Source organism: Leptinotarsa decemlineata, unplaced genomic scaffold (assembly GCF_025532065.1).
Source record: "Leptinotarsa decemlineata unplaced genomic scaffold, Ldec_3_MD MMD2_tig00002974_RagTag_RagTag, whole genome shotgun sequence".
In the NCBI taxonomy this organism is placed as follows: domain Eukaryota; kingdom Metazoa; phylum Arthropoda; class Insecta; order Coleoptera; family Chrysomelidae; genus Leptinotarsa; species Leptinotarsa decemlineata.
The window spans coordinates 13,776,733-13,794,538 of NW_027412578.1; the positions used below are offsets into that span (position 1 = coordinate 13,776,733).

General features: G+C 34.8%; 1 protein-coding gene across 14 annotated transcripts in view; it reads right to left on the reverse strand.

Annotated features, from left to right (window-relative positions):
- Window positions 1–17,806, reverse strand: part of CAP (Cbl-associated protein) — a 158,150-nt gene that overhangs the window by 98,674 nt on the left and 41,670 nt on the right. Inside the window, exon 1 of one of the 14 annotated variants that reach the window (XM_074177565.1) lies at window positions 16,319–16,478. The exons of 10 other annotated variants lie outside the window; for them this stretch is intronic. In XM_074177565.1, coding sequence (XP_074033666.1) covers window positions 16,319–16,463 — 145 coding nt within the window. In that variant the 5' untranslated portion in view covers window positions 16,464–16,478. Of the gene's footprint in view, window positions 1–313; window positions 466–2,916; window positions 2,955–6,255; window positions 6,299–16,318; window positions 16,479–17,806 lie in introns of those variants that run through there. 3 more of the 14 variants (XM_074177566.1, XM_074177570.1, XM_074177568.1) reach the window with 3 other exon arrangements.

Sequence of the window (17,806 nt, forward strand, 5' to 3'; positions counted from 1 at the left end):
AAATATCACAATAAAATGGTACTTATTGTGAGATTAGTCTTGCCTTTTCTGTAATATTCAACAATGTCGATTCATCAGAAGGAATGGTGAATGGAGTTTTTCTATGAAAATTATCACAACCGAAAATTAAGATGTGAAGAAATAATCGCCTCTGTTCTCCACAGTATTCCCGACATCATCATAAACATACAGATACTACATAACCATGAATCACTAATACAGCAGCGGCATGTTATTCAATACAAACAGCTGAAAACCCCCGAACTTCGAAAGTTATCATTATGCTTTAAATTAAAAGCGAACATCAACATACCTGACCCTAGTCACTGATCCTTTCGATTCAACGAAGATACCGCAACGTCTTTCAAGCATGACTGCTTGAATTAAAGTCCACAAATGAATAGAACAACAAAACAAAACGAACAATTCAAATAGTCCACTTATACGCAGTTTGACTTCAACGCAAAACAAGTAAATGTGTCGAGATATTGCGATCCAAAAAGAGTATGCTGTTTGTTTCAAGCGTGACCAGTTCTATGAATGAAGGTTCGAATTTCACAAATGTTTACAGTCTCGTAAAAAAATGAATATTCAAACGTGCTGGAAGATCTTCATCGGTGTGTTAAAGAGCTCCATTCTCAGACGATTTTTTTATAAACGGTACCAGACGACATTTATCCACTGTCTTGGTTGAATCTGTCCTACATTGATGAGAAGTACTACTTCGAAACCGGTCTGTGTATGATCGAATCCCACCCAAATGTCTATCGGATATAATCCAATGTGTATCGTGATATTAGCCTGGAACATAGTTTTCTGTGAAGAATCGTGCACTGACACCTGTCGGATATAATCCAACGCCCTTCGTGGTATTAGCCAGGGGAGTAGTTGTTTTCTGATAGGTGTCAGTCCATTAACCTACTGTGTAGGGTGTTGAGACTGGCCTGAACGAATTGTTCTCTTAGATGATTTAATAGGAAATCAGTGATAGAGGACTTAGGAATTATGTTTGATCGTGAATTGAACTTCAAATCTCATAATGAGTATATTGTAGCTAAATCACTCAAGATGTTGGGCTTCATTAATAGATGAATTCAGTTTGAACACTCCCAAGTTATTATATTGTTCATTAGTTAGATCATTATTGGAGTACGCTTCAATAATTTGGTGCCCATGTTATGAGATACACATAAACCAAATTGAAACTGTACAAAACACTTTCCTAAGGGTCTTTGCATACAAGTTAGCTCTAAGAAGGGGATAATATGCATACAACAACATTAGAGATAAGATGGATCTATTATCTTTAAAGAATAGAAGAATTATTTCAGATGTATGTTTTTTAAACAAAATTTTTACTGGCAACATTAACTGTGAGGAGATTGTATCTTTAATTAATTTGAATGTCAACAGACAGACCAGAGTCAGTACCGAAACATTTAAAATACCGATCCACTACACAAATTATGGTTTTATCTCTCCTGTCACTCGAATGCTCAGAAATGGGAATATGTATCAACAGCTTCACAAATACTATCAAAATTGAACTGAGTCGCATTATTTCCTGGAACCTTTCCTTTGATTATTCTGTACTATTTCATCATTATATTGTTTTCTTTTTATACTATATATCATATAATTAGTATTGTGCTATGTATTTATTATCTTTAGTTCAATTTAAGATTTTACAATTTTTTTTTCTTTTATCTTCATGACAAAATACTGCGATTTTATCACTATATTACTGTATTGCGTTTTGAATTGTATTATTTATTTATTGTATTTATTATCTTTGATTTAGTTAAGATTTCACAATTTTTTTATAACAAATTGTAATTGGGACTACCCGTTGAATAAATAAATAAATAAAAATACTTATGTCAGCTAACTGTTGCGCCCAAAAAATATGGAAAGTTTTTATGAAAACTCGTAACTGCGAGATTGATTGGACAAAATTTATTGCAATTTATAGTGACGGCAAATTGACTTGTTGCGAAAAGGAAACACTGTTTCGTTCAATGACACGCTAACGTTCTACCTTCTGAATGGAATAAGATTGAATCAAAATAGTTTAGGCTATCAAGGAGTAAGTTTTGCAAACCAGAAGATATGATCAAATAAGCCTTGCATACCCGAAGGTATGAAAGCAAAGGCTTGTTCTTTTCAGGACAGTTCCTTGGTTCAGCCTATCACCACTGATGGAACCTAGTGGGTCGAAACAGCGCTGGTGTTGGATCACAAGTTCATCTAGTTGACTTGTAGTTAAAGCTGCTCGACGGACAAAGGACGAATCTCATTCGGTCGATGTGGATGCTTGGCTTTGCAACTAACCGCTTTGAGGAGCCTTTACTTTTCGAGGATGGAGTCATTTGTCGATACAATATATAGTATCATTGTTCAACAATGTTTAACAAATTGTTGAACACAATAACAAAGAGGTTTTCATTATTTCTTTCGTGATATGAATCACGAATGATTTGGAACAAAAATATTATCCATAGATGGATATTGAATCTCTCTTGGATATACCAGTTTTAGTGGATACTCTTTCCGAAAACTTTACTCCACCCACTCAATCGATCACTGTGTGAGTCGGTGGTTCAAGTCGCAAGGCCTGACGATCGATTTTCACTTGTTATCGTCCAACCCGTGTTGGGAATCACACGTTAGAAGGTAAGACCTTTTTAAAGACGCACATGTTTCGACTTTTGAGAGTTGTCGTTTGCAGGAGAGCGACAGCTGGTTACCGAAAACACAAATTCAAACAAATTTGAATTGATTTTAAATTCATTAGCGTCGTTCGCCACTTTTCATTTCACCTTAAGAACTAGACTCGACAGAGAGAGGGGGGATTGTGTTTTATGAGATGTAGTGATAAGCGACATCGAAACAAATTCAGCAAAAATCTCCACTAACCTGATCTCTTTTCCGCTACATGTCGCCGCAGAGGCACTAAACACACTCCTCGAGTGGAGGAAAACGCGCCCAAACAAACGACTAACTAACGACTCTGCCTACTCGTTATTCACTAATGAGTCTGCGAGATGGAAATGAAAAACAAATGATGGAGCGCCCATTCAGCGAAAGCCGATAGCGAACTATACCATCAGATCAAAACGGATCAAAGGATGTGCTGGGTCGTGCCGCGTTTCCGGATCCGGAGTTAGCCCGGAGGGAGTGGAGCCAGAGGCGTGCTGGTTCCGAAAAACTTGTTGAAGTACTGTATAGGCAGTGTAAATATTTTTTCCGATTTTCCTACACGATTTGGAGCCGCGTTGTTTCGATCCGGGTCACGTCAGTGCTGCTGGTGCGGGTATTTTAAACCCTCGACACCTCGAGGTTGTGGGTCAAGATACTGATCTTTTGGTCCTTTTGCTAGAGGAACCCAGAAAATAGTTTTGACAATAACTCCCTCAGGCAGGCAATTTTGAAGTTCAAATTTTCAAATAGAACTGAACTTCATCGAACAATGAAACTCACCTTAAAGTGTTATTGAAAACGTTTATCACGGATTTTTATCAGGCATCGGAATTTTTTTTCACGTAGATAGATAGATCTCCAATGTCTAAAATGTAATACAATTTGTCGACAAAGGGTGTCATGTTTATGAATACATAAAATGTTAAAAATATATAAAATGTTGGTTTTTTCAAGACTATATAGTATTCATGAAAATACAGTAAAGATTAAAAATAACAGACAAAAAAACAATAAAAAATGTACAAATATGTCAATAAAACAACACAATTTTAAAATTAATTGACATAAATCGTACTATACATCGTGGTAAACCGAAAGACTAGAATTTTTATGCAAAATACTTTCCCAAACTGTAGAAGCACTTTTCCGAAAAAAGGTTATTTACTGATTTTTCTAAATTTTTTAAGTTCACAAAAGAAAGACGTACAATACAGGAAATAGCAGCCACTAACGGCTCTCGAGGGGTATTGTAGATGACATAATAAGGAAGGAAAAGTTTAGATTAAGAATGAACGAAATCTCGACTTTCAGAAAGGACAAAAACCAAGATAAATACATCTCAGTTCCATACCACCAATATACAATGAACTTTGGGAAGATTTTCAAGGAACTAGGTATGAAGGTGGTTTTTAAAACAAGTCATACACTACAGAGCCTTTTGGGAAGTCCAAAAGACAAAGTCGAGAATTCGGAAAAGTCTGGAATTTACGAAATTGCATGTAATTACTGTGATGCAAAATATTATGGACAGACAAAAAGATCTATTAAAGTAAGATATAAGGAACATATTAAACACAACACAATTTAAAATATGGAAGACCTGAAAAATCAGCAGTCGCCCATCATATTTCGCAAAAAAACCATTCCATAGACTTCAGTTCATACACGTGTCGAGATGTTAAAAATAACGATTTGGTGTTGGGAAAAACCTCCAGCAATATTCATTACTACACCAAAGGTTCCAAACAGGGCATCATAAGTAATATTTCCAACTAGTAGAAAATGGCGAAACATTTAATAATTTCCTGAAGATAAACACATTAATATCGATATTTCTAGAAATATTCCTTTTTATCTGCCACATGGCAACTCCAACAATTCGATAAGGTTTGTTAAGTTATTTTTTGTTTATAAAAACGTCACAAAATGTCAGTACGACAATGAACATAACGTTTTTCAGGAAACACATACCTAAAATCCAGAAAAAATTAAGGTTAGGGCATAAATATTGGGAAACCATATTGTAGGATCTCTATTTAATAATCAAAATTCAACAGGAGAACTGTTTTTGAATATGCTTGAAACTACTGTTGATTCTCTCTTCGCTGAAATCGTCGAAGCGAATCCTAATGAATTTGATATGGATATTGAATTACAACAAGATGGAGCACCACCAAATTACTCCAGACAAGTTAGAAACTGTTTGGGTACTACTTTTCCCGGTCGTTGGATTGGCCGTCGAAGTCCTACAGAATGGCCAGCCCGCTCGCCAGATTTGATATCTTTGGACTTTTTTATGGGGCTCTTTGAAGCAAAAGGTGTACGAAACTGAATCTGCTTCAATACCGGATATACGGCAGAGAATAATAAATATTTTTAGAGATATTGACGTTACTGTGTTCGAAAATGTTCGGCGTGAAATATCTGATAGGCTGTTCATATGTCAAGAAGTTCAAGGCAACCATTTCGAGCATCTTCTGAACTGAGCTCAAGCTTATTACCTCATATTATGTTGTAGTAGTTGGAGATATTGACATAATATTCGGGGGTTATGAAGCATTTGTCAGGAGCTTCAAAAAGATATGTCACAAGACCCCCCTTTCTATTAATTTTTTTTCCTAGATGGCATCCGGTCGCCATTTTGAAAGTTTCATCTGTCAATTTCACTTCAAAATAAAGTACTCATGCATTAATTTCATTATCCCAAATTTCATTTTTTTAAATTGACCGGTTCAAAAAATAAAAGGGGTTGGCATTAAAGAAATGTTCTGTATATTTGTCTACTTCTATAGATTTGAGACTTCCTGGTCCAAGATGATGTGAGCCGTGGAAGGGCAAGTGTTTCATCGCTACACGTGTACCTTTCTGTATGGCTTTCAATATCTTCTTTATGTTTGTGAACTGAGCAGACAGTCTCTAGAATAAGTATTTCAAATATTGTTAATATTTTATTTCTGCAGAAACGTGGCCTACACGAGTCAAGCATCTTCATTTTGAATATTATTCTCAAAGCTCTTTTCTGGATAACGAATATACTGTGCATCAAAATCTGGCTGTCTGAGCCACAGAAAGGAATGCCATACCGGAGATGACTCTCCATAAGTGAATAGTATGTATTTATTGCTGCTAAAAATCCGAGTTCACGACACAGAAAACTCAAGTTACTTTCTGCAAAAGTAGATGTGAAAGTGTCAAGTATTACAGTAAAATTCCATTATAGTAGGCACTGAATTCTCAAAAATTTTATTGCACCAAAACGAAAACATTGTTGTCTTGGTTGTGATTCTATATATTTCACCATCAATTTTCCTCATCTATTTATTAGGTATAATTTCCGTATGCTAGTGCAAGAGATAGACTAAAGCAAAAATGTCAGTCATTTCTGAGAACTTAGTGTCTACTATTTTGGAATTATTGTATAGCAGATACTATATATTCGATAGAAATTTAAACACGGACTTTCCTACACGATTGAAGGGAGACATAGACAGAATGTGAAGTAAAGAAAAGTTTTGTTATCTCTAACTTGGAATAAACAGTTGATTTCAGTCTCACCCACATTATCCCATTCAGTCATTCACATAAAATTCTTTTTAACTAACATCATTTCATGATGTTTTCTCAAGGAATGCCGATGCTGTAATCTCTATTCGACTTATGAGATTAGATAAAAAATTAAGTATATTGGTAAGGGCATGTCAGGTTGCTTGTAGATAACTCGGGTCTCGTGTGTATCTCGTCACAAAACGAAATGTTTTGAACATTCAGATAAACTATTTGAGTAAATTAAGTGGGATTCTGATAAAATACAAATTGGGGAAAAAACGAATAATTTCGTCAATGACTACATTTATCTCAAAAGTTTTGATACTCTTAATTCATGAATGAATGAAAAGTGAATATATATATTTCTCCGAGGTTATAATAATAATAGATTGGAAACCTGTTTGATAACAATATTATAAAAATTCTTCCATACAAATGTATCATATCAGCAGTATACAGAGTGTCCCATATAAAACTCTGCCGGCAACTATCTAAAAAATGAAAAAGAATATCCATATTTTGTGCAAGCAGATAATTTTGATGTCAAAGGGTCCTCTTACTTACGTAGAGATCCAGCACTAGGCGTCCGTTAGGGCGTCGCGACACCGACGTCAATTTTTTTAAATGGCAACCCAGTGTTTTCAATTGGTTTTTGAATTTTGCATCAAGTCCTGAATTTAGCCATATAGTACACTTGTAGTTTTCCTTGAATACTGATGAAAAAAGGCAATTTCATTGCGTATTATAAAGAGGGCCATGAATAAGTCAAAATAAATGCAATAATGTATTAATCGATCTGTCAGAAGACCTGTCAGACCTTATGGAGTGATGAAAGCCGTTTCCATAACAACGGTATAATAAACAAACATAATTGTCACTATTGGTCTCACGTGAGCCCTCATTGGGTGCAAGAAACGTGATTTCAGTCTGTGTGGGAGGTTAATGTTTGGTGCGGAATCACTGATGATTATTTGATAGGACCTCATTTTTTCGAAGGAATTCTCAATGGGGAGAGGTACTTAGTTTTTCAACAACATGTGTTGCTTAATCTCTTGGAGAATTTACCACTACAAACTCGACTGAATATGTGGTTTCATCAAGATGGGGCACCTCCACATTATAATAGAATGGTTACCCAATATTTGGATGATACTTTTAATGAGAAATGGATTGGAAATAAGGATCCAATCCCATGGCCAGCTCGAAGTCCAGATATTACTCCACTAGATTTCTTTTTGTGGGGATATATCAAAGTTTATATGCGACGTCCACAAAATGTAGAGAATTTGAAACATAGTATCACAAATGTTTGTGCTTCCATAACTACGCTTTTAGCTGTCACGAATCGGGAATTACTAAAAAGATGCAATATGTGTATTCTACGTGAAGGGAGGCAGTTCGAACACTTACTAAAATGATTCTTGTTATCACTAATTGATTTCGTTATCATCATGTTAGTCGAGTTATGGTCGAAGTAACATATTTTTTGGTAATTTGAAACATTTACTTTAATTTGCAGAAATACGCAACTATAGTCCGTTCATAATTTGTTGATAGCTCACTGCAAGTTTGACCCTCATTAGAGAACTGAAATACAGAGAGGACAGCTAATATGATATAATAATAAAAACCAAACTAAAACTGGCAGTTTAAGATGTTTTCGACTAACCCACCTTGTATCTGAAGAAATACAATACAGTTATAAAACTTTTAATCCGATTATATAGGTATTTTGAGTGGAAATGAGTGACCAGTGTCGTAGAGTATATGATTAAAACATTAGTTACTTTAAATAAATAAATATATTAATATTCTTAAACTGTAGGTACTGTAAACTGTATTTTTATTTTAAAAAAATTTCTTTATTTTATTCAAAAATAATAAGTTACTTGCAATTTGTAAAAGATACATTTATTTAATTAATACCTATTTTTAAATGATATAAACTACGATTACTTACAAAACTATTCAAATTCAAAATGAACAGGATTATCTTCGGAATCCGAGTCGTCTTGCAGGTTAATAATTAGCGGTTGTGTCTCTACAGTCGCATCAATTATATTGTCAAGATCCCACATTTTTTGTTCTTCTTCTATTGCATGTCTTAATGCATCTCGCCAATTTTGTTCTGTAATATGTTGTAAAGACTCATATAACAATTCACGTACAGCTTGTATTTTATATGACGTAATTTTTCTAGCCACATAGCTTTTCATTTGTGCCCAAATGAGTTCAATTGGATTTAATTCGCAGTGGTAGGGTGGAAGTCTAAGGACTGTGATGTTTCGTCTTTCCGCCATTTTGTCAACTACGTATTTTTCGAACTTAGATTTGTGTTGCCGGGCAATTTTTAAAAGTTCTGCTTTAACCATTCCATCTTCGTAAGGCAGGGACTTATTCCGCAGCCAGTCAATGCTATCCTGTTTCTTCCACGCAGTCGTTGGAAGTTTTTCAACTAGTCGTGAATGATAAGGTGCATTATCTAATACTATAATTGAGTTTGGTGGTATATGTTCAATCATCTGCTCAAAATATTCTTCGAAAACATCAGCTGTCATCTCCTCGTGATAGTCTTTTGTGCTTTTGGATTCAAATTCTAACAAACCATGCTTAGCAAATCCTTTTTCACTGCCAATGTGAGAAACTATTAATCTACTGCCTTTACCAGAGGGTGGGGAAATACCAGTAGACCAACCTTCCATAAAGGCTTGCCTGGAGCTTGATACATTTTTATCTGTCCAAATTTTTGTGAGAGTATGACCTGCGTTTACCCACGTTTCGTCCTGATAGTAAATTGGCCTTCCTTCAGCCCGAAATTTTCGTATAGATCTTAGATACTTTCTTCTCCAACATATTATCTCTTCCCGGTGAATCAAAAGTGATTTTCGGTCTGATTTCTCCCACCGGAAATTTAATTCTTTTAAAACTTGCCACAATTTGGTTCGACCGACATGAGGCAAATCCGGGTCGTCTCTAACTTCTTGTAAAATTTTGTTTAAGTTGGGTATTTCTTTTTTGTAAAAAAATTCGTGAATTTTCCTTCGAATACCATTTTTGGCAAATTCATCAATTTCAATAGGTTTTCTCCCCCTCTTTAAGTATTCGTTTGTATTTGGGTTAGCTATACCTTTTTTTTTCTTTCTGATAGGAACCTATATATTGTTGACTCCCCTACGCCCGTCATGTTGGCACAACTCTTGATTATGTTCTGAACAGTGTTTGTGGGATTCTGAGAAACCAGAGCATCGTGAACGTTCAAAACAATAGTCTTCTCTCTTGGTGAATAGACAGACTTACTGACTGTACGCAACAGTACCGGTGTAAAACTTGATGATGTTGATGCTGATGACGAAGCCATCGCAAGCAATCAAACAAAACAAGCAGGAACGAAAGGTACGTATATGTTTGTAGGAATATGAAAAAAAGTTACTCACGCACTGCACAAAATTCGCAAAATAAATATTAGAGACGTTAATTACTGCCGTAGACGCCGAAACACCAACGAGCCGTAAATTAAATGCGATTAAAAAATGTACCAAACCAAAAATTATTTTCGTTCGTAACAACTTCACCCTTTCAAGGCAAGTTTCGAATATAAACTGAAGCTTTATATTTAATGAATAAACACCTCAGGAACCTCCGCCTATGATTTTACGAGTTTTACGACCGTTTTATGACTTGGGCCCTCATTTTGTGCTATCGACAAATTATGAACGGACTATAGATAAAATTGAACAGACAATGAAATCATAGCTGATGGATTCATTTTATCAAACTCGTATTATTGCATTTATTTTGACTTATTCATGGCCCTCTTTATAATATGCAATAAAATTGCCTTTTTTCATCAGTATTCAAGGAAAACTGCAAGTGTGCTATATGGCAATAGCGTAAATTTTCGCTATTGCATAGGTTCCTAGGCAGGCTGATATCTCTGTCCTAGGTCTGCGACTGAAAACACTTGCACCAGAACCGGAAGGTGTTTTTGTTTCATCTGTGAACCAACAATTTTATCTGCTCTTAATACTTCCTTCTCCCGGAGGATCCAGTCCTCTCTACTCGGGAACAGTACTTTATAGTTGATGGATAACTATATACAAGTCCAATAACACTGGACCTGAGAGCATCGTGGAATCAAAACAGAGAAACGACCTTTCATGTATACTGCCGTTGTAGGAGTTATGTATGTTTCTGGATTATGTCATATGTGAGTTTTTTTGAATACCTACGTGAATTTTCTGAAGTTCCTTTACCTCTTCTACTTCCATGTTCACCTGATTCCTTTCAACCGTAACTGATTTGGCGCTCCTCTTTACCATAATCGAACTGAGAGTCGTCTTTACATAATCGGCTAATTGAGCTGATTCAATGTCGTTACGTAACTATTGCGAATACAATGAATCGATCGGATCATTTACCAAATTGAACGTAGTACGAAAATACTATGGGTACGTTCGAATAACATCTCCCACGTTTGTTTACACGGAATGGAAATTGGATTACGGTAATTTGGTTGGGTTATGTTGAATGCGACTCAATTTGGGTGAATTTTCGATACAAAGACGCTTTATTCGAGTTGATTGGCATCGTGTTTCAATTTAACGAACTATTTCGGTAATTACAGTAACTACAAAAGTTCGCTACATACCAGGTCTGTTCAGAAAATGAAGCAAATTTTAATTTATCTCAAAAAAATTCCACTTTCTATTGTGAAATATGGAAAATTGTCGTCAAATAATTCAATTCCATTCAAGCAAATACATGAATTGAAGAATGTTTGAACACCTCATCTTCAATATTCTGAAACAAAAACATACAGTATTCACAAAGCCATCTTTAAATCCTCTTAGTTTATAGAAATCAGAATTGATGCGATTACAGGGTATAAAATGGAGAAGGAACTCCACAACGAATTGCTATTCTTAGACGTATTGACGAAGAGGACCGACACTAAATGGGAAACATCTGTATATCGAAAACCCACACACGGGACAGTATCTGAACCACGAATCCAACCACTATCAATCGACTAAGAGAGGAATCATCAAGACTCTACTAGACCGTGCGTTCGGGCTCTGTAATACAAATAAAGGTCTCGAAAAGAAAGGAGGCATCATCAAAAATAACCTTCAACATACACAGCGAGGAGAAATCAGCAAATCCGGAATAGCAGAGCATATTTGGACTCATCAATATAACATCAAGAGGGCTCAGGCTGATCATCTACAAAGAGGAGCACTGGTTTAGGAGAAAATTCAAAGAAGCCGCAAATATGTTCAGTGTCATTGCTTTTCGAGTTTGAAAGCCGTGGATTTTTGGAATTTCTTCCTGGCTTCCACGGCTTTCAAATTCGAAAAGCAAAGACACTGAAAACCTCAGCCGTGAAAGTCTAAACCATTTTGTGGCATATATGTTGTTTTACAAAGCATTTAGCCAAGCTAGCGAAGAGATACGCAACATATGAAAACCTCTAATCAAGCGGAACACGACCAACTCCCGCTAAACGGTCAGCTCCCGCTAAAAACCAATAAAGCAGAGAGAAGGAAGAGGAGATAGGTGAAAGCAGTCGAATGATCTATAAATAGTCAGATCTCGAAGAAATAAGTCCAGTTATCACTAACAATCGAAACGTTGTGAAGTAACTTGATTTGGAATCTTTTGAGATTATATTTTTAATTTTCATTTCTTGTTAATATTTTTTTAATTTTTCAGCTCGTGCTAATAGTTTAACTTTTTTGTTTCAATTTGGCTGTTGCTTGTATGTTATTTAATTGTAATTTCAGTTTTTTGCTCAATAAAATTGTTTTTTCAGCAAATCTTTTCAATTTTTCTATAGACTTTTTCAGGGATTTCAAAACAATTTATATTGTAATAGACTGATGAAATACACCACGAAACATTATCAACCACCTTCAAACAAAGGGTATAAAAATATAAAACAATCTCTAAATACGCAAACTTGCACGGATGCCCATCAAGCATTTTGCCTTGGTACGGTGACCTGAGCAAACTTGCAACCTCAGCATAGGTTTTAAAAAAATCTGTTTAAAATCTGGTTTTCCGTTAATCAGCTGCCGCTCCCATACGAACGACAACTCTCAGAAGTTAAGAAACTTGTGCGAGCTAAGGACTAACGAGGTCTTACCTTTTAACGTGTGATTCCTAACACGGTATCTTTATAAATATTGAGGGGGGTCCAGATCATCAAGAAGTATTGATAAATTGATTCAGTATTCATTGGTCATTCCTCAGAAACAGTTCCAGAGCATTTTTAAAATGCAAGCACATCTTCTTCTCGTCGATCCTGCTGGGTAGCAGTTTCTGGTGATTCTTTGTATCTTTCTCTCAACTACTCAATGTTAGTTCATTCATGACCGTATTTTTACTCATTTTTTTACAATAAATATTTTATTGAGTTTCTGAAAGACTTCTCTCCTTATTTTGAATGAATGAGACTAGGATGAAACAGCGAATAAACCTCTCGAAATAAGCAAAGCGAGTACTGAACTGCAATACTATTTTGTACACTTCATACACTACTGTCCTTCAGATATAATACACTTCGGCCACCGTTTTTCTCATTCCCATTCATCGTAAAACGCCTTCCTTTCATGGGGGCTTTTCAATCTTGGAAACAGAAAAGATTCTCAGGGGGCCAAATCTGGTAAATACGGTAGCTGAGAGTGAAGTTGAGCAATATTCATGGACGGGTCGTAGGTTTTTGAAAGGAATAAATGTAAGCCACTATGAATTCTAATGGGGAATGTTCCTCCTGACGAAAATCAAGTAGTTTTCATAATAGAGCTCCAAATCAACGCATTTTAAACTTATCGTTTCAACCTTTTTCTTTAAAAAATTATTTAAAAACTTGAAAAAGAGGAATGAAATAATGCATTCAACATTTAAAGGGATTCGTTTCTATTTCACCATTTGGCAACATCGGTTATAGCTAATAAAGGACAATGAATCTGTTACCTGTATGAGACAAACAAAGATGACATATTTCAGAGGCGTGCTGTTCTGTTTACTTATGTTCCGAGTTCCGAGACATTCTGTGACATGACATTTTGTGCACCTAACCTATCTTCCTGTATATGAATAAATAACAAAACAACTGTTGTTTATGTGGCTTGTAGACGTGATATTGAACTATAATTTATATTTTGCCCTAATAGTTGATTTATAAAGATAATTTTCCTTTTTTAAAGTAGAATATCTAGGAATTATCTCAACTTGATATTATATGCAAGGTGAAATATTTTCAGGAATGGCAGGTAAAGTTTTAGGCGCTGTTGCCAATATGTGAATTAGAAACAAATCCCTTCAAAAATTAAAACCCAACATTTGAAACATCAATTTGTATACTTTTCGAAGTGAATTTGATAAACTCATGAATTAAACTCAGCTTCATTTTGTTCAAACTTGCATTTGCTGTAATAACCCAAATTGAGAAACATCCCCTATTACTCGAAATTCGTGACTCAGGACTGGAGACAGAACGATTCTGTATATTCATGAGCAAAAAATGTTCTTTCAACTATTAATTTATTAGTAACAAGCTCGTAACTGAAAAAAACAGCTGAGAAAACAAAATAATCGATGCGTAAGGGATATACGGTGGTTTATTCAAACTCAAATTACTGTTACATGCATATCGGAAGTGGGAATCAAGTTTGAATGAAAACGTGAACAATACTTGAAAATACACGTACCGAGACAAATTGATCGTTGGAAACAGTGTGCTGGTGATATATTGTTGAAATAGCAACTGAATTTATCTCTATAGGATTGTAAAACATCGTCGGAATATACAGCAAATGTCAAAAAATTCACAGCATTGACACATGATTTTCTTTTGGCAGGAAATTATTCATTGATTGTATTATAGGAAGATTTACATACACCACTATGATCAAGAGTAGGACAACCACATGGAAAAAAAATAATTTGATATGTTTGAATCGTGTGATTCATAAATCCCGACCTTTACGAAATCAGTTGTCAAGATTGCAACAGCAAATACATCGGCCAGAGCCGACGAGCGATTAAAACCCGCTTCAAGGAGCATTGTGCACACATGAAATACGGAAGGATAGAAAAATCCAGTGTCGCCCAACATGCTCTAGACAAGAACCACAGAATTGGTGAAAACAATCTGAAACTGATTAAGCATGTGCATGACACCAGGCTACTCGATGCATGTGAGAGTTTAGAAATAGTAAAATGTAAGAACAGCATAAATGGCGATAAGGGACCCATCCCGTTCAGCCCGCTTTTTAATCTTCTGTTAGGAAGAGAATAATTACTAAGAACTTGCAGGTAATTAATTACCGAGAAATTCCATATTGGACTTCAGGTATACAACCTCAGGTGACAAATTTTAGTATATAAGGATCAACCAGACTAGACTAGGTATCAATTGTCTTCTCCTGAGGATGCCCACTTTGTTGGCGAAACGCGCGTCGAGTGCAAAAATATCAGTTTGGTGTTAGGGCAATTGATCTCGAAAAAAGTTATTCAATATAGAAATGGGCCAGAACTCAGTTTATTCCAGAGAAACATCCTGTATTCAAGAATACCTGGAAGTTAAACGAAAATGTCTTCTAACATACTTTGAAATAGGTTTTAAATTGATGGCAAATCAATAACTCCAATAAACTTGCTGCAACCGTTCGAAATGAAGGGGCTGTAGCCCCTATTTTTATGGTGGACATGCGCATGCTTTAATTTTTCAATAAAAACTGAAGTATCTGGTGAACAATTGATTTTTTTATATAGGAAACGTTTTTATGATGCACTGTTTGGAATCTTTGGTGTAGTAATGAATATTACTGGAGATTTTTCCCAACACCAAATCGTTATTTTTAACACCTTGACACGTGTATCGATCACCAAGTGATCATCTTCAAAGAGGAAGATTGAACTGAAAACTAACGCGAAGTTAACGCTATTTATGCTATATAGATATCCCATACAGGTAAACAATCCAGGTGTACCACCCATACAGGTATACCTAGTTAAATTAATTTTACAATTTTGCCTTATCTATTACTCTACAATATATGTTTAACTGTTGTAGCTGTATATAAAACAATTTTCAGCAATATAAAAATTAATTTCACACTATTGCCTATCCAAATTTTATTTTTGCAATGTGTCCTTATGTAGTAATCAGTAAACCCAACAACATTATTTTATTTTAACAAGCTATATAGTACGCTCTTTGGTATAGGTCCATCATCGTTATTCATAATATTATTGTGTTCACTTATTTCTACACTCTCATAGGCATCTAGTTGCCTGTTGTTGTTAACTTGTCTAACTAATCTTAACGAACTGAAGTCTATAATATTTTGTTGCAAAATATTATGGGCGACTGCTGATTTTTCAGGTCTTCCATATTTTAAGTGTGCTATGTGTTCCTTATATATTACTTCAATAGATCTTTTTGTCTGTCCATAATATTTTGCATCGCAGTCCTTGCATCCAATTTCGTAAATTCCAGACTTTTCCGAATTCTCGACTTTGCGAAGCGTTGGCTTCGCGTTAGTTTTCAGTTTAATCTTCCTCATTGAAGATGATCACTTGGTGATCGAAACACGTGTCGAGGTGTTGAAAATAACGATTTGGTGTTGGGAAAAAACTACAGTAATATTCATAGGGAACGTTTGAAGAAAATGAGTCACAATCGTCTCGGAATTTCAAAACTATCTTAAAATACAGGGTGTTCCGTTGGAAAAACCTGAGTTTTGGTCCATTTTTATATGTTCAGAATTAGTCATCGATTCGAAACACCTTGTATAACATTTTGGTAGTGTTACTCCTGCAATACGATGAAATGGAGTATTTTGATGAATCAGTAAGAGCCTATTTATGTGCTCAATCAAAATTTGGAACTTTATGGGGGAATCACTCGAGAGCCGAAAATGTACCTTTTTTTTGAGTAAACGAGTGATTATTATCTCGAGAAGGATTCATTTTTTTCTATTGGGTGTATTACATAAACTCACATTAGAAATATGCCAGCCATTCATCGAGAGAAAAAAAAATCACGGTTGAAATCAACACTTACTCCTATTTTTTGTTCTCCACTCACGAAAAGGTCTCACAACTGAACTCCACACCCTCTTTCTCTGTTTTTTCACTCGTTCAAAGTTTATACCGTTCCTGGAAAGTGTCCTTAAATCCTTCAAACAACCAAACCAAGGCGGTTTCATGCTTTTTCTTTGTAGCACTCAGAAAGAGTTCGGTGCATTCAAAAATGGTTGATGACGTGGACCAATTGAGTTGAAGGAATATCATTTGAAATGCCAATACATTTATTTTTCAATGATTGAAGGGACTGATTTCAACTTTTTGCCTGAGAACACCAGATAAAAGCATAAACATAGATGTTTTGTAAACATTCCGAGAGGATATATACAGGGTGAAGTGTTTACAAACGTTTACCGGATTGACGATTCAAACACGAATGACAGAACTAGCAGATTGAAAAATAAATGATGAAAATGTCACACAAATTGTTATTATATCCACTATTTTGAAAAGCCTATAAAACTTAGTACCAAAATAATATAGGCTAGTACATAAGACAAGTCATACCTTGATGTGTTTACAATCTTTAGGCGGAATATCAATTATGTATAGTTCTGAAAAGACTGCCACAAGAACGTATTACTTGAAAAAAACGGATAGAAAGTACTGATGTAGTAAAACCAAACTTTGATTATAATTTTTTAGCGATTGCGAAGGGCTTGCCTTGATAAAAAACAAATTATAAAATATTATAAAAGCAAATGTCTTTTGGACCTTTGGAATATATAGGCTTTGGAAAATAGGCTTTTTTACAACTGTGAAAAAATGCATTAATGTGCTAGTTGCTATGTTGAAACAAGATATATAGTTTATTTTATCAGTTCGGACTTCCATTGTCTATTATAATATAAACTGATTTGATAACCGTGAAAAAAATCAAAAAGATTAACCGATAATAACAATTTTATTAAACAAAAAACTGAAATTACAAAGAAATAACATACAACAACCAAAAAAATAATAAAAATTGAAATATTAATAGAAGCTGGTGACATAACTTGGTTTGAGATCTTTTAACTTTTCAATTTTGATTTTTTCAATTTTTGGTAATAATATTTTTGATTTTTTTAATTTTTTCAGCTTTTATTGATATATTCATTTGTATTTTTTTGGTTGTTATTGTATGTTATTTCTTTGTGATTTCAGTTTTTTTTTATAAAATTGTTATTTTTTTGATTTTTTTCAGGGCTATCAAATCAATTTATATTATATTAGAAAATGGAAGTCCGAACTGATGAAATACACCCCGAAACATTGTCAACCACCTTCAAACAAAGATATATAGTTGGGGCAACAAAAGATTAGATACACATGCATCATTTATAAAATACGCTCTAGAACACACACCTCTATACATTATTCTTTTCTTCTACAAGTGAAAGAAGAGGAAAAAACAGTTGATGTTTGTGTTCAATCAGAACAACAGGTATAGCAACAAGAGATAGTATACAAACATAAGTTATCG